Source organism: Pogoniulus pusillus, chromosome 1, assembly GCF_015220805.1.
Source record: "Pogoniulus pusillus isolate bPogPus1 chromosome 1, bPogPus1.pri, whole genome shotgun sequence".
Taxonomy (NCBI): domain Eukaryota; kingdom Metazoa; phylum Chordata; class Aves; order Piciformes; family Lybiidae; genus Pogoniulus; species Pogoniulus pusillus.
The window spans coordinates 43,083,662-43,107,158 of record NC_087264.1 but is presented as its reverse complement, the minus strand read 5'-3'; the positions used below and the strand labels follow the sequence as shown (position 1 = coordinate 43,107,158).

The following is a 23,497-nucleotide window of genomic DNA, read 5'->3' as shown; positions in this document are numbered from 1 at the left end:
TGCTAACTTTCACCACAGCAGATCGGTGAAATTCCCCACACTGATGGTTCCTGAACTCTCCTCTTAATGCACTCCTGGGGCCTTAAATCACTGTCGTGGAAGAGGATCTTGGGCACTCAAAAGCTTTCAGGCTATGTAGTCTCCTTGTTAGGGATGGTATCTTAGACTGCAACTTCCTGTCCACTCTTTTCACATGCTGGCTGTTTGTCTCCATGTTTATAGGTCGCCTTCCAATTGCACCTTCAGCCTCCTTCTCAGTATGACATTCCAACCAGAAAAGCTCATCCCCAAACAGAAACCACAGCATCATTTTACATACAAATAGGTGTGGATAGCATCTGAGATGTAGGCTGGATATTAGGAAGAAGTTCTTCACAGAGAGAGTGATTTCCCATTGGAATGGGCTGCCCAGGGAGGTGGTGGAAGAGAAGACTGGATGAGGCACTTGGTGCCATGGTCTAGTTGATTGGTTAGGGCTGGGTGATAGGTTGGACTGGATGATCTTGGAGGTCTCTTCCAACCTGGTTGATTCTATGATTCTATGATTCTATGATTCTATGTACATACAGCAACTGGGAACATTCGTGAACTATTTGGAAATCTGGCTCCTAGCAGTTAAATTGTGGACAGAAATGATCTAATCTTTCACAGCTTTCTCCTGTCATGGCCAGATGGTGCCTGACCTCTGCAATAATTTCTGCCATATTCTGCCCATATGCAAACCTCACTGCCTCCATCAAGCTGTGAGTATCAATCAACATTTTTTCAGAACTGAGATTTTAATAAAGCACTGACAGAAAAACTTTAATGATTTTATAAATTCTCTGATGCACATCCATTCTCAAGGGACCACCCTAGGCTATTCTAAAACACCTCTATCTGCACCATCTAACTATTGCTCCAAGTAAACAGAATACTAAATAGAGTAGTAAAACTGAATGGGTGACTCCCTGAGAGAGTCTGAAACATATTTTAATTCTCTCCCTTCTCTAGTGACTGGAGCTTGAAATCCAGCTTTCTCTCTTTTCCTACACAGCAAAACTTCCCACCCAGCCATTCTCCAACCCTGACTATTCAAACCTTCTCCCTGGGACTCTCCAGTACATGCAGAACACAGCTGTTTGTCATCTCGTCCTTCCTCCTTCAGGCCATATGGAGGTGTCTAAAAACTATTACAGTATTGTTTTCCCTTTCCACCCTCAGGCAATGCTTCTCCCTACTTATCCATTCACTGAATCTCAAAGCACTATCACTCCCTCCCTGACGCAGACACTTCTGTATCTCCACATATCCTACCCCTATAACTGCTTTCCTCCACAACTGAAAATACCCTAGGCTTAGCTCCTGAGTTCTTTTAGAGCAATTTATCTTAAGACTGATGGTCCAGAAAGCCTCATACACTCCACAACTACAAGGCAATGCCCGTGTTTGATGTCTGTATACTGCCCCGTTTGCACACCTTGCCTTTAACAAATTTCATGGGAAAGGTTATTTCTATTTTCCAATCTTGCCTCCCTCATTCCAGTGTCATGTACACTGCAGCACTGCTCTAATGTCTATGCAGAAATGCCAAACAAACTGTGCTACCAGACATTGGCAACATCTTCAATTCTGATGCAAAGGAACTACACATTCAGCACTTGAGTTTACGATTTAGATATACTACTGCTAGTAACTTAGTGGTATCTCTTCGGTCAGAACCTGCCGCCACAAGAAAAAGAAGAGGCAGGAGAATCTTTCTGTGGCAAAAAGAGGAAACATTAGCTCAGAGAATTTGAAGAAAATGTGGCTTACTTAAATACTGCAGCAGATGAGCTCTGAGAGAGGCAGAAGACCCTTACTTCTTTGCCAGGAACACACTCTTGTGTACTCTAATTCCTCCTAGTCCAGGCTTAGACTTTGACCACATGAAATGCTTAAACTGCCAGAACTGCCCTTCCTATCAGCAATGCCAGCTGAGTGGAGAAGGCCTTCCCAGCTGCAAAGGGGCAGAGAGGGTCATTAGGCACTCTGCCCTGTTGCACTCCAGCACCTGCATGTAATCTCCGAGGAAAAGGGAAGGCAGTGCTCCACTTAAAGAGCCCTCTTAGCTCTCATGTGAGCATTTTGGTTGTTTTACTGTGAGGCTGACACAGTCCAGATGAAATAAGAGAAACTGCATGAGGAAAGCAGAAAGTTTCATCCCAAAGCCTGCATCAATCTCTTTGACTTCCTAGGAAAGTGAGACAGCACTAGGCTAAGTCTTTAACAAAGGCAGAGAAGTAGGAACAGACCATTCTGCTTTAACACTTTTCAAGAGGTCAGTACAGGGGGCTTAGCATTCCCAGGAGCAGTGAAATCACTAGGGGTCTGCTAAGACTCTCGAAAAAGGTGATTACACAGCCAGGAGTCTGGCAGGAAAAAAAGCAGCATTATTCTACCAGAAAATGTAAACTCAAAGAAACAATGTTTGCTCTTATGGTCTATTCTGCTACCTCTTTGTCTACCTTTCTTAGCCTACAGCCTTTTTCTTAAAAGCTCAAGCTCCTCCAGTACTTGCCAATGAGAGACTAAGCGTCTTTCCTGACCACAGAGCAAAGAAAAACCACAAACCTACAGGCATTGATTTATTGAATATACTGCCACGCTACACAGTGAGCCAGGAAAGGTTCCCTGTAGCCAAGTTTGAAACCAAAAACATTACAGGCACACAAACACAGCACTATTATGGCTCTGTCTCTTCAAGGATCAAAGCTGGCTATCATAGGAGGTCAGTCTGATCTCCATAGGTATCTCTCCAGAACCAGTTCAGGCTTCTTTCATACTGTACTGCATTGCATTGCACAGGTATACCCTGGCATTTCAGAAATAAACAAAGAAAATGCTCCAAAGAACTGTCCCCTAATTCCAGGTGAATTTCACGTGGATTTCAGGTTGATCCTGCTACCTGTGTGATCAGTACTTTCATCCCCAGCAAAGGAACAAAGAGGAAACTGATCCCAGGAGGAATTGCATGAGGCAAACTTTTCTGCTCAACTTATTCATCTGCTTTGATGTCTGAGAATAACTCACTACACATGCAGTGAGAACTGGTACTGATGCTGGTCAAGGCCTGCTCTGCACAGGAACTGGCATTGTGGCAGCACTAGAGGATTCTGTCAGTATTCTGCAAGATGCCTAGGGCTGTTCTTTCTCCATTAGTTGCAGGTCACTCTCATCTCTACTTGGCAAACCCCACTCTGAGTGAAAGCACAAGTCAGCTTCCTCACACTGGCTAGCAATAGCTGCAGTAACCCAGCCTGTGGCCTAGAAGGCCTGGAGGAATGGCAGGATGGAAATGCAAAGTGCTAATCAGTAGTGTGGCTGTCCTTTTGAAATATTACATTTCTCCTTTCATCCTACCTCCGGATGCCTCCCCCGACAGCCCTGCACTACACTTAGGTTCAGTGAATAGATTGCACTGGATTTGTCCTAAAAGGCCAGGCTGGGTAAATTTTGGGCATGTTTACACAGCAGCTGAAAGCACTACTGGACCTCTAGTAAGAGCAGGCTGCTATGAAGCTCAAACCCATCCAGCCCCAGCCTGTCTTTAAGTCAAGATAGCTGCTCATATACATCTCCTCTCATGGCCTAGCCAAGTGAAGATTACAAAGCACATTTTGATTATCTGTTTTCCTTCCTTTTCCTCTTATTCTTAAGTGGTTCTTTGGGTTTTTCTTCTCATAGAGCATTATGAGCCTGGGACAGCTATGTAAGTGCAAGCTAACAGAACACAAATGATTATATAAATAATAAAGCTGCTGAAGATTTTCTTGTCCCTGCTTTTTCTGCTCCATTGGCTTGACTTAAAACACACATAAAAATGGCCTCTGCTAAGTGTTATGTTCATAGCATCTATAAATAAAATTAAGATCCTGATTTAAAGGGACACTAAGAAACTGTATATCCTCTTGATTTCAATCAAACTGGGATGCTCAATGCCTATGAAAATCAGGCCCAAGGCTCTATAGATGAAAACAGAAGGATCTGATTCCTGTATAACAGTTTGTATTCAGCAGGGCAGTTTAATTTCCCCTGTAAGATGCACATATGATGTTTTCCAGCATATGTGCATCCTCCTAATTAATCCAGAGGTCAGACAGGAGAGCAACTACAGACTCTGACAGCCATTGCTTCCATCAAAGGACTGGCACATAACACACAACCTCTGACACCACAGATTGAGCATCAGTAGGATGGCAGCTTGTCAGGCAGCTGCAGCCACAGAGTATCTAGCTCAGCACTGCTGTTTCCATGACTCCTATATGCAAACTCACTCCATCTTCCCTCTGATATTAAATGATCATACAAATAGGACATTATGTCAACCCTCTAGGCTGCAAATAAAACTAGACCCACCCAGCCACACTATGTGAAAGACAGTATTACTACAGAATCACAGTACTAGGGAGAAAACTCTTACATAAAACACTTATTCCAGGCTAACTAGGGTGCTGACTGACAAAAGACTTATTTTTTCAGTAAGCTCTCTATAAGACATTTTGGACATGTCAGTATCTGTATCACCATTTATTAGAAGGATAACCACAAATTCTCTATGAAGAGATAAGAAGGAAGAAAAAGCTGACTGCTGGGCGTAACACCTGAACAGCAACTGCATCGAGTTTCAGATATGGGTCTGAGGCTCCATCTTTTTTTGGTTGGTTGGTTGGTTTGTGTTGGTTTTGGTTTGTCATTGTTTGGGTTTGTTTTTTCCCAAGGAACACTGTTCCTGCTGCTAGGCAGGCACTTCAATCTCTATAACCCACGTGTGGATTTTCTCAGAGTTGTATATTATGTGGCAAAGGCAGCCAACAGTACAAAGCAGCACGATTTTGAAAGTCAGCTAGCTGCTCCTGACAAACACAGCAACTCTGCTGCATGGACTTATCAACACAGTGCTCTTCAGTCCATAAAGATTGAAAGAACTGAGGCTGTTCAGTCTATAGAAGAGAAGGCTGAGATAAAACTTCAACATCTATATGTATCTGAGGGGTGAGTGTCAAGATGAAGGTGCCAATCTATTTTCAGTGGTGCCCACTAACAGGACAAGGAACAGTGGGTACAAGCTAGAACACAGGAGGTTCCGTCCAAACACGAGGACCCACTCTTTATGGTAAGGGCAACCTTACACTGGCACAGGCTGCCCAGAGAGGTTGTGGAGTCTCCTCTGGAGATTTGGAAAGAAAGCCTGCATGCATTCCTGCACAGCCTGCCCTAGGTGCTCCTGCTTTGGCAGCAGGGTTGGACTTGATGATCTCTGAAGGTGTCATCCAGCACCTACCATTCTGTGATTTTGTGATATGCCACACTACTGCCACATCTCCACTGTGTCTTCATGCTGCAGTCTCCTCACATAATTTACACACGTATTTTATGCTACCTTCAACTTTCATATTTCTATTTTATTCTAACTGTATCTTTTCAGAAAACTGAAAAATGAGCATATTCACAAGACTTACAAAAAATACCTTAAATAAGCTTCTGATCATGATTTTGTCACCCAAAAAATGCTGCTTAATAGTCAAAGGCCATTTATCTATTTTTTAATCACTACTGCCTCAGTGCTCAGATGAATTGCTTACAGAAGACATCTGCTACTACCATGGGTATTTTGTCTGTAATCTGAGCACTAGAAGTCTGAATGCAACCATAAACTCATGCGTTTTACAGCTGACGTATCTTGTCCAGCAGAATGACACATTTAGCCTTAGAGACTACGCAATATCAGCATAACATTTAGCATCAGAGATAGAAATGGAGTGCATAATGAAAGGCAGGAAAGAACAATGACTTTGAAAACCCAAAGCATGGAAGAAAAATAAATAAATTGAAACAGTTACCTCTTTGAGGCAGCCCATGAAATTGTTGCTTACTGGAGAGCCAGGTAAATCAGCAGTACTGGGGCTCCCTCCCACATAAAAGAAGTCATCCGAGCCCAGCATGGTGTAGTCTTCCTGTGTGTAACCCGTGGTGGTAAGGATGCCATCCACAGAGATTGTCACCTGTTCAAAGGACACAACAAAGAAAATCCCAGGCAATGACCTTACAACCCTGAACAGAATGAATTACCTCTCCTACATTTTTATGTCAGTTTTATTAAGGATTTTGTGGAGATTTGGTATGCATTTTTTTTAGTTCAGCTAAGCTCCATTTTCTGGTCTGCTTTACCCACAATGGAAATGCTCCACATCTCCTTCTCCCCTTTCCGGTGTATCACCACTGTCAGCCTGACCCAGCAGTCTACCCATCGAGATGCTTTCCATCTATCCAGGCCAGAAAATGGAACTGCCCTCAAAAGAGATTTCTCATGTTAGCTGATTTTATGATTAATTAGTATTTCTTTTAATGATTACAGTTAGTTATGGTTGTTAGTAAAGAAAAAAAAAAAGAACCAAACCAAAACACTAATGAAGGCGAGGTTGGTATTTTGTATTTTTTATGTTTCTTTTGCTCACAGCACACTGACAATCATGCATTCAGGGAGGGGGTGGGAGGGATCTCACTTTCCACACATTATGGATGTGCATGCCATGTGCCTAGAGAGACATTCACACCCACCTCCAAAAAAAAAAAAAACCAAATCAAACTAAAAATTAAAATAATTATATAGTACAAACTAACTCAATCAAAATACAAAAGAAAGAAAGAAATTAAAATACAATCAAAATAAATCGACCACACACCAACAAGTGTGAAGGAAGCAGAGGTGAGAAAGAAAGAAAACACAAAGCGTGCACACACTGCACTTCTCATGCCAATATATCATGTCAAAAAGATGACAGGAAGAAAGAGAAAGACAGAGGGAGAAGGAGAGAGAAAACTATTTTACATTTGCATGCAATCAAAAATAAAAATACCAAACAAACCTCAAAATAATAATAACTAAAACAAAACCAAAAAACAAACAGAAATGTCCCCAAGACCTCTAACCCCAAACACATGGAGGATGAAGGGGGATGGAAGGGCAGGGTTAGGGGAGAGGAGCAAGTGAATCTTAGGTGTTTTGCTTAGGTATCGTTAGTAGTTAAAGGTGAAGATGGAGGAAAATAGATCGAGGCCAGGAGGAGACGGGCGAGTCACCAGACGTGGACATGCCATGCAGAGAGTGTGTACTGAAACAAACAACTGGCTGAGCTCCTGTCGGCCACAGCAAGTAGAGGTCAGAGAGAGAGAAAGTGAGAGAGCAAGAGGGAGGAGAAGAAGGAGAGAAAGAGGAGGGAGGGCAGTGAGGGAAAAATAGGAGAAAGAGGACAACTCCGGCCAGTTTGCCTCTAATAGCCGTTGCCACAACAAAAGGATGAGAGAAAAAGAGAGCCTTCACCACCACGGACTAGAGGCCCTGCAATGGTTCTGATCTAGAAACCTTCAGAGAAAAAAAAAGAGAAAAAAAAAAAAAGAGGAAAAAGCAAAATCCAAACCAAACCGAGAGAAAGCTAAGCTTAAAAGCAAGGGACAAAACCCTCAGTAATTTATCACTAGAATGGAAAAGAGAAACTAAAGATGGAGGTGAGAAAAATAGTGAAAGAAATGTCAAACCCCATTTCCAGAAGAGTTCTGTTAGTTGGTTTTGTTGTCATTTTTCCATCAAAAACAGAGGAAATTGGGAAAAGAAAAAAAAAAGAAGAAAAGGAGTGGGAAAAAGAAAGTGTTTTCAGTGAAATGAAAACAAAATTAAAAGAAGAAGTAAGTATAAAGGAGGGGGGAGGAAAAAGAGGGGGTTGGGGGAGGAGAAGGCAGGTAACACACGGCAAACCCAAAAAAAGAGACAATAAGAATGATATCTACCAGACAATGTAGTTTGTTTACCATAGCGTGTCCAATGCCTGAGTGCTTTGCGGAAAAGGGGGAAGAAAGGAAATTAAAAACTCGTGAACAGAACGATTGTTAATTAAAATAACTAAAAGCAAAGATGAGTCGTTAGGGTGTTAGTACATTAGTTGGTTAGTAAAAATGACACATTGCATGAATGGTCTAGTGTTAGTCTTTCAAAAAAAGGCGTGGGGCACCTGAGACACACGAAGTGAGAAAGAGGACAATATGACCAGGACTCTATGGGGAACCATGCCATCTAGACTGTAAAGAAGAAGGGTGCCACCTACTCTTCCCACCCTGGTATTAGTCATTAACTTCAACCCTCATATACATTATCCAGGACTGAAACAAAGTTAAAATAATGCAATACTTACTCTTCAAATGCCCATCAAAGTGTTCCCCTCAAACAAGAACCTTATCCTTGGAGACATACACACACAGTACACAGTTCACCCCAATCTTGACTCTCTTCTTCCATACACTACCACCCACCTACATTCCTGCTCCTCTTGGAGGCCTCACTACCCTCATTGTTGCACAGTATCACAAGCAGGCCAGTATTTCCCTTGGCTCAGGGATACAGATAAAGATAAATTCAAGACTTTGAGTGTCCCTTCCAAGTTTCCCAATCTGCAGGTTTGTTTAAAAGCAGGTGAGTCTGTGACTTTCAGGAGAAGCACACAAAAAATGCTTGTCCTTGGCTATTTGCTGTATCCCACTTGGGTCATCTGCGACTATCAGAACTGAATTTCTCCTACGGTAGGAAGAAACATGTTGAGTAGTTGCATAAGCAGAATCGTGTCAAGGCTGAAGAGAGAAGATGGACAAGATTTGTGTCTTTCCTGTCATACTGTATCTATGTTACGAAGGAGCTAGGAGAATTCACCAGTCAGTTCACTTAGAGGGGTTTAGCAAAACTTTGCAGGTGCTTTGTTAATTCCTCCCAAGGAACGCAGATGTTTGAATCTACAGATTGTTTGAATCTACAGATTGTTTCTTGTTTACTTTTTAGAAGCTGGAGAACTCAAGATCTTTATAGCAGGTTTTGCATGGAGACTAGCTTCAGTATTAATAGCATATTGGAGCCCATGGAGGCTCCAAGCTCTCATTCCAGTGTGACTGAAGTTGGCAAGAACTATCCTCAATTACATAAGCAAGATCTACACTGACTCATGTAAAAATGGTCTTCTAGCAAATTTCTTCAGTGAATTGTATATTGACTAAACAAATGAGTTTGTGAAATCTTTGTGGCATTGAACATAAAGTCCAAAGTCTACTTTATTTTTCTGTGGGGATGAAATAATATTCTGTACTTCGGTATAAGATCAAAAAATCCAGACTTCATCAAGGAAGTCTCTCTCACAGTGATGTGTTGTGTTAGTAAATCCATTTTTATACACTAGGGAATAGGAGTATGGAACTGAAAGGCAGAGCATGCTAAAAATGAGACAGAGCAGCAGATCTGAAGGCAGACATAGGAAGTCTGAACTTCAGTCTCCTCTTCTCCTCCCATCAGACCACACTGCCCCAAACATTCCGACAGCCTTGGTAAGACACAGCCATGATCCTATTTCTAGTAAAGGTTCCTCACGAGGCAGAAAGGGCTTTGTTTTAATTGTAATAATAAGATAAACAAGGAGATTTGCTTTGACATTAACAATCATTACTCAGGGGAATCTGTGGCTTCACTCAGTTTGTTTCTAAGAAGATTAACTGCTGTGATAGTCATCGGATCTTAAAAAAACCCCAGCACTTAGGACTCATCTAGATTAGATACAAAACATTTAACAATTAAAAAAAAACACTGGGCAAAAGTCCAACTACTTAAAGTTCTGTCCTAATTCTGAGAGCCAAAAAATTATGTAAATCCTCCTCCTTCTTTTCCCATCCCCCCAAGAAGAAGAGCAGAAGAAATGACTATATAGCATCCTGAAGCTGCTGATAACCCATTTACCTGGAACTGGATTAGTTTTTGATCTTAATCTTCAAATTCATAATTATTTTTTAAAGTTAATTTTAGAAAAACAAAAAACATTTATTCCCAGTTAGAAGGCTACTGACTTCCTTAAAAAGCTTCAATATTCAGGAGCAATGTTTGTTAGTAGAATTTTTTTCATTTGGTTTTGAGATGTTGGGGACTTCTGAGAAAGCACAAGCATAGCTGGAAACAAGACTCCCAGATTATCTATATTATGCTGCAACTTTAAGTCACAAAAGATGAAGAGTAGATCACTTCTTATAAGCAAACCTATTTAGGATATACAAAACTATATTGGATGTAATAAAGGCAAAAAACCTGCATAATTTTATAAATGATAAATAACCTTAGACATCTGTATGAAGATGTCAAAGAACATCACAGGTCCACAGACTGTCTGAAAAATGGTTAAGTATTTTACAGATAGAGAAACTCCCTCTCATGTACACACAGACAAAGCCAGGAGACAAAAAAAATCTACTGGAAGCTGCTGTGAGAATGGAGAAAAAGTGCTTCATTCTGTGCTTTACTTAGAATGGTATCTTCATCTATTTTGTTGTTGTTAAATGAAGCATTTATTAAGTCAAGATATAGAGCGTCCGCTCTTAGCTGTGTCCTGAGCAGTGCCCATAGCAAATATTCATTAAGTTATCAGTCGTTCAAGTTTCAATCTTTTCCAATGCCTTTATCCTGAAGATTGAAGAGTTTTAAGACTTATTTGATATTATTAAGTAGGAAGAAAAGTAAGAATGCACAAGGCCTGACAGGAAAGCTGCAGAATTCAAGGTTTCTCCTTATTGAAAATTGCAGTTAAACTTACCAACTTTCAGAATTACCAGGATTGCTTCTCCTCAAGGCCTCACCAATCACAATTTCTGGACAGTTTTAGGTTCTGGGTCAATGTCTCAATTTTGAGCCTGAACTTGGTCAGAAGTTAAAATATACACATATCCAAGGAAAAGATGACTCAAAAAAGAAAATAAATCCAGCATTCCTCATATATATTGGGTGAATTGTATTCTGCCATGCCTGTCTATAAAATTAGACCACCAATAACCACTGTTACTTATTTTTAATTTGACTTTAAGATTGGCCTTTCTTTGGAAGGAATCATTCTATTAGAACATTCTCTCTCTTGTCTAGTCAAGTTGAACCCTGTAAGAATTCAGGATCACATTAAAACATCCACAGAACAGGAGGATTAAAAAATTGTGGTGCTACTTAACTGCCAAAGGACTCACCTGTTTTCTACTAATTGCCCAAGTACTGTCCTAGTCTAAGGTGAAGAGACACAAACATATTTCCATTTAGCCGTAGACTACAGCTAAAAGATTAGGAAACTGAGAATTTCCCAGGCATAGTTTAGTCTGCAACCCTTACATGAAGCAAGGCTGTGTTTTATTTTGGGCACATTTTCCCATTGAAAATCCATTTCAAACAAAAATAAACAATTATGATTAACTAAAATGACCAGTAAGGTGTGCTGAGATATTCAGAGACCAGCCATTCTGAAACAACCTAAAACCAAAATGTGCACAAAATAAAGCCATGTGTTCACACATTTCCAGGCTGACAAGCCTCAACTACTTGGTGCCTCTCCCTCTACTGGACTGACACGAATGTTTAAGGATAGAAGGATCATTAAGACCCATCCACTGCGTTAGAAATTAAATTTAAGTCTGCATACAGACTACTGAAATTGGACTCATCTTGCCATAAATAAGAAACCTCATGAAAGTTTGATGATAGATTTTTTTGTCAGAGACCTAGACACCACAAGCACATAGAAATACAAGGATTCATGTGGGAAAAACAAATATCTCCAGCCCTAAACCCAACTATTTAAAATAATTACATGTAATCCCCATAACAGATGAATTATTCACTGACATCCACTAGTGTAAACTGTTTCTGATCCCTGGCACTGATTGTTCTATACTCACAGATACATTTTATCTTAGCTACTGTAAAGCATTCCCACAAGAGCTTTTTTGTCAGCAAATGGTGTTGTACAAGCTTAAATAAAACACTTAAATGCTGTATTAATATTCCCATTAAAGAGCAAATAAACAGATCACATTGTTTTCAAAAACTGATTTCAAAAGTTTAGTCTGCAAGCTATTTCTGCCACCTCTAGCAATTAGCAAAACACCAAACAGATCCTATTCACAAGGTAAAGTTCATTTATCATGCAGTGGATGGGCCTCAGTGACTTGATATATTTGCCAATTTTCAGAGCAAGATTATTTAATTTTATTGTATCTGTTTATATCTGAATTTATATTTCATCGTGCTAGTTTGAAGCTAGCTAGAATGTTTTGGTGAGAAGAACTAGATCATAGGCTGTGAAAGGAAAACAGTGGTGATGTCTACTCCCCTCACAGTCTTGCTGAAGAAGAAACAAAAATATTAGATAACACTCTCACCATTTTGTCTCACATTCTACCTTGGGCTTCTGACTGAGCTGCATCTCCCTAACCTCACTTTCCACTCACTTTTGCTTCTTAACCTTTTGGCTGAACCTCTGTTCTTCCTTGGGACTGGGTTAAAGCTGAGAGGGGCAGGGGGAAGGTGCAGGGGTGGTTGAGAGCCCCTCCTGGGGACTCAGGTTTCTGGGAGGGGAGTTGTGTTTTCCATATTATCTTTTACCTTGTCTATTTCTGTATATAACTGTATAGACTGCAAGTATCTGCTTGTCTATTGTGCTAGCTGTAAATAAATAGCTTCATTTATATTCCCAGAGGCGACTGAGTCTAGTCTGGGTGATTTCTAAAGTGTGGGGGGGCGGGGAACACCCAAACCATCACATTCATGAGGAAGGCTTCAGGATTTTAAGACTAGCCTACTACCAAATACATCACTTGATAGAGTTGTCTGCTCAGAAAAGCAGCACAGAGATATGCAAAATTACAGTGGAAAAATCATAAAAAACTTTGCCAAAGTGGAATTGTAAGGTGCTGGATTGATCTGGGTTTGCTTGACTTTTATGATTCTTCTGCTTTTCCAGTCCTGACAGCCAACAGATGAGTCTCATGGGTAGAGACACAAGGGGAAAAAAATAAAAAGTAGAATCTCATTACAGAAAGAAGGGGAGAAAATCAAGAGAAGCAAAGAAGAACAGAGAATCAAGAAGACTCAGAAACACTCCAGCCAATTAATTCCAAAGCTTTAAAGTTAAAATAATTACACACATACCCACCAGCCTGCATACCTGCAGAGTCACATGCGCACACAGGGAAAAGTAAAGGGGTAAAAAAAGACTTGAAGAATTAGAATTATGGCATCATGGCAATGGTTAAACCAATAAACAAAACGGAAAGAAAGAGAGGTGTAGAGTCTTGGCTGGTGTTGGAAAAAAAAATATCTCTGTTTCCACAGTGGTTAAAAGTAACATGAAAATCATAAATAAGATTGAATTGTAATTAAGGAAATAATAATATTATAAAAAGAGAGAGAGAGAAAAGGAGAACAGAAAAAGATAAAAGGAAAAGGGAGATGAAAGTAATGTCAGAAGATTTTATTAAATCAGACTAGGGAAAAAAAAAGAAGAGAAAATTAATAAAGTGGAAAATAAGATATTGCAATAGGGATAAATTCTCATTATCTAATGTTTTTTTCACTGTCTTTTAGATACCAAGATCCAGTAAAGATGGAGAACCTTAAGCAGTTCCACTGAGTGTCCCCATTTCTCCACCACTGTCTCCCACCTGCTGTCCATCCCAATCAAAGAGAAGAAAAATATCCCCAGCAATTTCTCCCCTTCACCATTACCTGCCGCAGGTTGCGTGTCACCTTAACGTCATGCCATGCGTTGTCGTTAAACTTGCCGTTGACTGGCTCCACAATGGCCTCGAAGGCTCCAGATCCCAGGTTAATGACCAAGGAGACGGCGCCGTCCTTCAGGGCCAGGTTGACGTAATCGGCCGACTTGCCGGTGTGCAGAATGAGCCCGTTGCGCTGCCACGTCTTGAAGGAGAGAGTGATCTCATCGCTGCTGCTCTGGATGGGGTTCTGCGACAGGTCATAGCAAAGGTATTCGGACCCACGGAAGGTGGCCATGTTCTCATCTCGCGCTGGAAAAGCAGGACGATAAAGGAACTGTTCAGCAGTCAGCCAAGAAGAGATTTAAGACTCATGTAAAATTTCTAACTCCTAACAGTTGCACTGTTCTGTGCAACTATATATCACGACATGCTAATGACTGTACAGCTCCTCTTGTAATATGGCTATCAGGAGAATTAACAGCAGGGTCCTTGGTACCAAAGGCACTCCATTTTCAGTTTTATTGCAGCACTCTGACCAAAGGAATCATTCAAAAGTTATGTAGCAGAGGCCAGGAAAAGTATATTTAATGACACAACTACAAGACACTTCACATCTTTCTGTTTGGAGAATGATGGAAAACTCCACTATTCATAGTGTGGCCATCCAGACATCATAGAACCAGACATCATAGAATCAACCAGGTTGGAAGAGACCTCCAAGATCATCCAGTCCAACCTAGCACCCAGCCCTATCCAGTCAACTAGACCATGGCACTAAGTGCCTCATCCAGTCTTTTCTTGAAGACCCCCAGGGACAGTGCCTCCACCTGTACACATTATTCCAAAGAAACACACATTTCCCAAAGATCAATATTTAGATTCACCAGTAACGTTGTCTGACATTATCTTAACCCATCTGCCACGGAATTTAAGACAGGCACCAGAATACAATCGTGACAGAGCTCCCCCTTTCTCTCAGCTGAATGAGAGATCAAGCAGACAAGAAGCATCCTTAGTTTCCTTTTCTGAGAGCATGAGATATAAAACATTCTGTCCACAGACATAAGTAATGATTTTGCTGGCAAACACTTCTCAGAACTTTACCTGTTTGATCAGCTTATCTAGAAACACTGTACTAGATGAGCACCTTTTTCACACAGCAAAAATAAACCCTGGGAAATTATTCACAGCTCGTGACAGGAAGTATTTTGTCAGTAAGAAAAAAAATATCTGAAGTACAGTAAGGAAAACGACTGAACTAATTTTGTAGCTACTGGAGGCAGCATTTCAATACTGTAAAAATCCTTTGTGTGAGCTGGAAGTCTGCTCCTGATACCTGGGTTTCCACAGTCACTCAGAGCCAGATCTGCTGCTGTGCTATGCTCACGACTTGAGCCTGCTGTGTACCCCAGTTTTACCCAGTGAAAGAAATACAGGAAGGTGATGGTAAAGCTTACAGAAGGGCTGCCTATCACCCATTCCTACCAGTGCAATCTGAAGGGAAATGGTACTTAAAATGAAACTATACAGACCCCCTCCCTCCACTTGCAGTGCCTTTCTGACTCCCATCTGTGAAAGTCATTCTTAGTATGAGTAACTACCTGGTAAAAGCAGTCAAGATATTATTGCTTACAACTCACTGCATAAGGCAAGTGCGGATGCTATGGACATTAACAGCACTTTTCTGCTTCACTATGTCTCATTTAGTAACACTAATACAGATTAGTTAGAATTCATAAGTACAAGACTGAAGGGAAAATACTTGTTGTCATAACCATTCTTAAAAATAACTACATGATAAAATCTGCACCCTCATGGCATGAAATGGCAGTGACAAAACAGGACAGTGTTGCAATGTGAATATACATCATTCTCAAGTGGCAGGTGGGCTTTAAGCAGAGAGTTTTGCAGTCTTGATTAAGGTTATCACTTTGAAGGCAGCCCATTCCAATGGGAAATCACTCTCTCTGTGAAGAACTTCTTCCTAATATCCAGCCTATACCTCCCCCGGCACAACTTGAGACTGTGTCCCCTTGTTCTGTTGCTGGTTGCTTGGGAGAAGAGACCAACCCCCACCTGGCTACAACCTCCCTTCAAGTAGTTGTAGACAGCAGCGAGGTCCCCCCTGAGCCTCCTCTTCTCCAGGCTAAACAACCCCAGCTCCCTCAGCCTCTCCATACAACAGTACAGGTTGGGAGCCACTGGGGGGCCCAGTGGACCAGCTGAGCACAAGCCAAGAGTGCCTGCCTGCTCAGCAATAGCCAGCCATGTCCAGGGCTGTACTAGTAAGAGTGCAGCCAGTGGGCTGAGGGAAGTGGTTCTTCCTCTAATGGACACTTGTGAGATCACATCAGGAGTAGTCTGTCCAGTATTGCACTCTCCCGAATAAAAATGGCTTCAACATACTGGAGTGAGTTCAGCACAGCACTACCACAGCACTTGAGGTGCAAGAGTAGGTGATGTGTATGGAGAGTCTGAGAGAGATGGGCTGCTTCTGTCTCAGGGAGAGACAGCACAAGGGAGATCTTACTGCTCTCTGTAACAGCTTCATGGGAGAGAACAGAGAAGACGAGGCCAAATGCTTCTCAGAAGTCTGCAGAAGAATGATGAGAAGCAACAGCACAGCAGCAATACAAGAAATTCTCATTCTGTGCAAAAAAAAATATTCATTTTGCGGATGGTCAAACACCAGGATGGGCCTAGAGAGACTGTGAAATCTCCATCCTTAGAAATAGTAAAATTTGATTATGCACAGTCCTGTGCTGCCTGCTATAACTGGACCTTCTCTGAGCTATTGGTTGGACTACATGGGCCTCTGGAGGTCTCCTCCACATTACTTGCTTCTGTGATTCTATTCTGAACACATTTAACTACCACCAAGGAGTGCATGTGCTTGTGTCAGTGCTCAGCCAGCCTAAGCACAGAGGGCTGATATTGATTGTGGTTCTGGAAGTCAGAGATGAGTGCTTAACAACCCTCCTCACAATGATAATTCCCCTGCCTAGTCACTCCTGATTCATCAGAAGGGAACGTGTTACAATCAAGTTGGACACATGCTCTATGTACCTGCAGGTAATTCCCATCAAACAGCCAGCATCTGAGAGCAGGAGTCAAACACAATCATTATGACAGAGTCTTTTTTCCCACAGCCATAGATGTGTGAGGAACTGAATACACATTTGATGTCTTTGGGAAGGGAGGCGTGGGGGGTTGATTGTTCACTCAGTACAAGACATATTAACAGGGCTCATTTTCACTTTCTCAATCACTTAGATGAAATCTCACCGGTCTACTGAGTACAAAGAAGGCGGCAAAGAGGAGATTAGAAGTCTAAACAGTAATTTAAGGCAACCACGGCAGACTCATCAAAACAGAGCAGAGCAAATTCAGAGAGATACTACTCGTAGCTGTACCACTGGTTTTAATACAAGGTGCTATCAACCTTGCAACCTGTGCACATCTACACACCTGTTTCTCCCAGTCACATCCTGCTGACCCTTGTCACACATAGGATTCTGGACGTGAACCACCTTTGCAGCCTTCCTATTTCTGTTCCATGTGTTGTGTCATGGGTTGAGGCCTATCTTCTAACCACAGGCATGATTCCTCCAGAGTACCTCTAGGCTTCACTGGACAATGCAAGCTCACACCTGTCCCCTGCATGTTTTATTGGCAAAACTCCCAAGATCAAAATATGCTCCAAAATAGTGCTCTCTGAACCACCAATTCCTAAACAGATTACCAGTGGTCATATGGATGATTGGCTTGCCAGCTTCATGAAAGGCTTCAGTGCACAGATGAGGATCGAATTCCTAAAGAGCCTGACTGCGTCCTCCAAGCTACAAGTCAGGTCACATCAAAAGCTACTAACCAGGCATGGCCTTTCCATGCTGTCCTACCTGTTAGGACGCTGCCATATATGAAAGTCTATCACCATAAAGCACAAGAGAATTGCCCAACAGCATAGAGGGGGGAAAAGGGGTACAAGTCCTCTCCACAAACACATGAAGAGAAAAAGCACTGAGTAAGCTGCAGGATCCACAGTACTTCCATACACATTCAGGCACAATCTAGTGATGTCTGGAAGACCAGAGAGTGGTGAACTGCTTGTTATTTGTTAGCTCATGACCCTTGTTGTCAGACGTTTCTGTAGGCTCTACAAATTACAGCAATATTTACAGATTCTATATTCTTTAAACAACAGTAGAGTACTAAGGACCTTCTGCATGGCAGCACAGCAAACCTAGAATAGCTAAACTTAAAATCCAAATTGAAGTCCACAGCAATCCTTTGTTTGTATTATGTGACGCAATATATCAAGCTCTAGTTTTACAGGGATGTGAAACTAAGTATCCTAAGTGATATTAATCTGAATTTATGATCTCTTTTTTCAAGTGTGACCATGCAACCATATAAAATACTATTTACTTAAAACAGCATTTAGAATGATTGCATATTCTTGGTTTATATGTGATTTGCAAGCTTTACTTTTTAACTGTTAATACTAGACAAATTTATAAAGCTCAGAATCTGAAAGCAGGTTACCATATGTGAGCAATTATATCTTCCACTGCACTCATTAATATTAACCTAAATTCATTATTTATTTTCTGGCACATTCACATACCTAAATAAAACCCAAGAAAGATAAGTGATGCAAATGAAAAGCAATTGCTCACTGACAGTTGACTGATGTCCAGCTAGTCCCCAAGCAATGGACCCCAGCCAGCTTTCTCCCTAGTTTATATGCTAAGCATGACTACATTTGACACAGAACACTCCTTTGGTCAGCTGGGGTCAGTTGTTTTGGCTGTGTCCCCTCCCAGTTTTTGTGCATCTCCAGTCTGCTCACTGGTGGAGAGGTATGAGGAGCAGCCCTTGATTTAGTGTAAGCTCTGCTCAGCAATAACTAAAACATTCCTGAATTATCAAGATTGTTTCCAGCACAAATCCAAAACGTATCTCCATACAACTCACTACAAAAAAAATTAGCTCTACCCTAGCCAAAACCAGCACAACATGACACAGGGTAGTAAACTACAGCTACACAGAGGGCCTAAGTGCAAGGAAGCAAACAACAGTCAAAGTTCTTCACTGCTGGCATTAGTCGTGCTGCTTGAACCACAGGCCCTTCTCACCTGAGGACATGCTTGTGGAGTCAATAGAGTATTAAAGCTGATCTGTGTAGTTATGAACGCACTGCAATCGGGCATCAGCTACACTTTGAGCAGCATGACATTTACCACAAGGAAACTATCTAATTTAGTTCTCACAGAGTGACCGGCTCACATCGCAATGCCAGCAAGGATAACTGAATCCAGTGTTTCTGGGCAAAAGTTTTGTGGGTGTCTTCCTGTACTGCTGAAATTTACAGGTATTCCTCCTTTCTATGCTAATCCTTACACCATGAAAAATAAACCTAAGGTTTTAAAATTCCATCTGAGCTGTAGGAAATCTTTATACTTGAGTTGTAACAAAGCTTGGACAGAATAAATTCTGCATATGAACCATGTGTACTAAGGGGAAAACAGACTTCGAAGCTATGCCAGATGATGAACTGTGGGAGATCAAGACATCACCTCTCAAAGGATGTGGCAGATCTTCTGTCTGGGGAAACTCTCCTGAACTGTACTAGGAGGTAATTCTGTTCTGGGCAGGTTGTCCAGGGAATCTCCTATAACAGCTATGATCTTCAACTACCTTACAGAACAATGCATGATTTATGTTCCAAGTCACTTTCTCATGTATCTGATGTTCCCTCAGAGGTTAGAGGAGGAGAAACTGTACATCAAATGTCACAGAAAGTAAGTCAGCCGACATCTCTGAAGGACAAAAAAGGCTATTTATTTCCACCACTCTCCTGAAGAGCTGTCCAATGACTGAATGCTGGAAGCCTGATGAAAGCCCTCAGAAGCAGTGATAGTAGCTCACCTGGATCCATCTTCTCAAAACAACAATGGATAATTTAGTAACAGTCAGGCTGTTAAAGATGGTGACATACTCCAGTAACAGCTAAACAGCAGATTACTGCCTCTTCCATTAAGCTGTCTAAATCCTTTGGTTGCATTCCTACTATATAACTTTTGGGCAGGGAAAATAATAGATCCAAATAGTTCTGTACTTCCTAATCTGATTGTTCTTCATGCCACCTGATTGAATCAAAGACACCATTAACTAAACTCTCTCATAAGGTCCCATTCTCTCTCCCTCACATACACAGTTTTGTGTCAAAACCAAATAGTGGTTTGAAAAGTCTTACAGATATTATTTAGATACATATGAAAAACTGTGCAAAAATATTCTTCTATGCCTGAAGAGTCTTCCAAGTATCACCAACAGTGAAAGCTTTGAGAGTCTTATATACATATTGTAAAGCAGGAATGTGAGGTCATCTTTGTGTCACAATGAGATGACTGAACCTACTGCATTGATAAAGACATTATGAGAATATTACTTCCAACTTCCAACTTCCATAAAATTATAGGAATAAACTTTCAACAGAAAATATGCCTTTGCTGTTGGAAAATCACAGGAAAAGGTTATAATAGAGAAGATTAAGTGCTGAGCTGGAGTCTCCTAGCAAAAAGAGTAGTATCCCAAATGCTTACTAGCAGAATTCTGAGTAATGTTAATGTCATTTATTGCTTCCTTAGGCCTCTCATTATTGTATCTACATACTTTGTAACTTGGAAGCAGAGAAGAATCACAGTAACATCTGAAACAGTGTAGGTAAGAATCAATGTAGGACATCTCTCATCATGTGTAAGAGATGCAAAGAGCAACATTAGCCTAGGAGCCCAAAACAACATGCACCCAGGAGTCAGTGCTTAACTCAAATTTTGCCTGGTGTAGCAGCTCTGATATTATTCAAAAAGCTCTTTTATCTCACCAGTAAGAGCAAAAGCAGCATTATGTTACACCAGAGAACACCAAGTACCTGGCATGAATCACACCCTCTCCCCTGTTATCTGCTGCTTTACATGCTACCCTTTGAGTATAAAGGAAAATGCTCATAAAAAGTCCTCAAATTTAAGCCCAGAAGAGATCAGGGAGACCTAGAAATACAATGACTGCTAGCCTTTCAGTCAAACTTGACTAATCTATTATTTTCCTGAGCTCCAAAGCTTTTACTGAAAGCAGGAGGAAGATACTTTCTCTGAATATAGGGTACAAGTGCTTTGGAACTGCAGGTTTCACCTTTGCTTGCTGCTGCATGAGTCCTTGGATGCTGTTCTCTGGGTCAGCTCAAACACAGAGGAGGCTCTGATATCCTGTGCTGCAAACCATGTCTAAGAGATCCAGAACCAACCTTGCAAAGTGGCTTAGGTGTCCTGGTGAATCTGGGGCACTTCACAGCAAAGAGCGAGAGAGAAGGGAGTGAACAAGCATGTGTGTGCATGAATCTTTAACCCAAAGAAAGGAGGAATATCTCCTAGGTGTCTGACTGTCGAACAGCTAACATGCCTAACAGAACACACACAAAGCAGCTTCCATGTATCACATTCACATATCAGTGACAGAGCTAACAGCCTGTTAGAAGCATGACTGCTTCATTTCTGGAGTACGCACTTATTAAATATGCAGCTGAAGTTTGTACCATCTAAACAAACAAAAATTCACACAAGTGAAAAGGTATCTGGCTTCTCAACCCTGGAAAACTCTTCTTTTCTCAGCAAGGTATTAATGTCCTTTAAGCTCTTCCAAGAGGAATAAAAAAAATAAAGCAGATGTATCACAGAAAATCTGCTAGCTAGTCCACAGAGATTATTTAAACTTAGATTCATCAATATTCCCTACTGATTCTCCAAACTATCTTTTCTTTCTTTTTCTGAAGGGAAACAAAAAAAATTCTGAAGAATCTGAATCTGTGTGAACGAACCATTTACTACAGAACTCACTCAGCAGCAATGAATGCATTATGAAAAATGCATTTGTAAAATCTTTTCACCAAAGTGCTTTGATGATAAACATATCAGTACAACAACAATGGAAAATAATAAATATGCCCACATAAAGTAGAGCATAATGGGAACATATATTTTTTTTTATTGCTTACCAAAATTGATCCAAATGACAAACTACAGGTATAGAAGCCAGAACCTGACCACTCTGTCCTCGACTTTGCCACTGATTTACTGTGCAACCTGAGGCACTTAATTAACCTCAGCTGTCTCCATCTGTTCCACAAAGATAACAAAAATATAGCTTAAGTCCTTGAGACCTATGGGAAAAGAACGATCTAAGAGTTTAATAGAACTTCTCTGCAGAACAAGAAATGGTCCCTCTCTATGAAGAGAAAGCACATGGCAGTCCAGTGTATGTGCAGTGGACAGAACGTTCTGGGTATCCTTCTGCCTATCTATTTCCCACTGCTTGCTGACTACAAATGAGTGTGCTAGTGTCAGCACGTGATACTGCGTTCTCTGCCGTTTGCAAGGCAGAGTACCAGTCTGACTGTGGCACTATATGCTTCAAGGTGTGCTTGTTATTTATGATCTGATCAGCTGGCTGGTTAAAGAGACAAAAAAAAACCCAATCCCATGATGATAACTCGCTTAATGCAAAATGAAATTTAACAATTTTGTTTTATGCTTCTTTAAAAATACATTTTTAAAAATATTAGCACTCCATTTTCAAATAACAGCATGAGACAAATTTATTCTTCAATGAATGATGCTGAATAAATCAATGATAAAAGTAATTTGCCAGAAGAAATTTGATATATTCAGATAAATTCACAATTTGTTTTGGTTGAACAAAGTACACTTTTTCTTTCCATTTCTGTGAACAATTTTGTCTGCTCTCACTCCCAAACCCCAGAAGGAGCAAGAAAAACAAGGTGTTGCTACTAATTTTGTCAAGATACCATGGTGCTGATCTGTGCACAAGGACTCCTCTGGATTCCTCACTGCTGACCATAGGGAAGGACAATTCCCACTGCTGCTGTGTTTATTTTTCTTATAGAATCATAAAATCAACCAGGTTGGAAGAGACCTCCAAGATCATCCAGTCCAACCTATCACTCAGCCTTGTCCAATCAACTACAACATGGCACTAAGTGCCTCATCCAGGCTTTTCTTGAACACCTCCAGGGACAGTGACTCCATCACCTCCCTGGGCAGCCCATTCCAAAGGCAAATCATTCTCTCTGTGAAGAACTTCCTCCTACCATCCAGCCTATACCTCCCCTGGCACAACTTGAGACTGTGTCCCCTTGTTCTGTTGCTGGTTGCCTGAGAGAATGTTTTTATGTTGTTCTGCATTTCTTTTAGTTTAATTTCCCAACGCATCATTCTAAAACATAAGGATACCAGTTTCTGAACCTACCACCCAGCAGAAATATCTCTTTACAGACTGAACATTCAGAAAAGTGCAAAGTGACCAGAGAGAGAACATTGCAGCACCAAGAACACAAAACTCAAAGAACATATTCACCTGCTCTCACAGAGGTTTGTCTGCTGCTGGATTCTTACCCAGACTCTCTGCCCTTCATGTAGAACAGGTGACAATGCAGCAAGGAAAGAGCATGCCAGTGTACAGCTAAACTCTTCATTCACCAGCTTTTCATCTTACTTCACTGAACAGAAGTGCCATTGTTTTACGTATGTATAAAACTGAAGCATTTTGCGCATCAACTAGGAACATCATATTCACCACCTGAAACTTAGCATTCTTCAGGAGCAATCTGTACCCCAGTTGCAATCTTCAACTTTCACACTAGTCTATCAAAAAGAGAACCAGAATGAAACACCAAATCCTGATTCTCATGCTAAGTATTTAGATCTGGTCATTAGTGGGGGTAGATCCAAGAGCACTAAAATTCAGCTAATAAAACAAGATGCACTTGTGGGATTTTTGTTCCTTAAAATACCAAAGACAAGGTCTTCTCCAAACATTCTGACCTTAGAAAAAGCCACAGAAT

At 41.0% G+C, this 23,497-nt stretch overlaps 1 protein-coding gene across 30 annotated transcripts in view; it reads right to left on the bottom strand.

Moving 5' to 3' along the window:
• Window positions 1-23,497, bottom strand: part of NRXN3 (neurexin 3) — a 1,092,565-nt gene that overhangs the window by 766,687 nt on the left and 302,381 nt on the right. For all 30 annotated transcript variants that reach the window (XM_064150720.1, XM_064150904.1, XM_064150893.1 and 27 more), the window contains 2 exons: window positions 13,583-13,884; window positions 5,862-6,023 (listed from right to left, as the gene is read on the bottom strand). In XM_064150720.1, coding sequence (XP_064006790.1) covers window positions 5,862-6,023; window positions 13,583-13,884 — 464 coding nt within the window. The remainder of the gene's footprint in view (window positions 1-5,861; window positions 6,024-13,582; window positions 13,885-23,497) is intronic.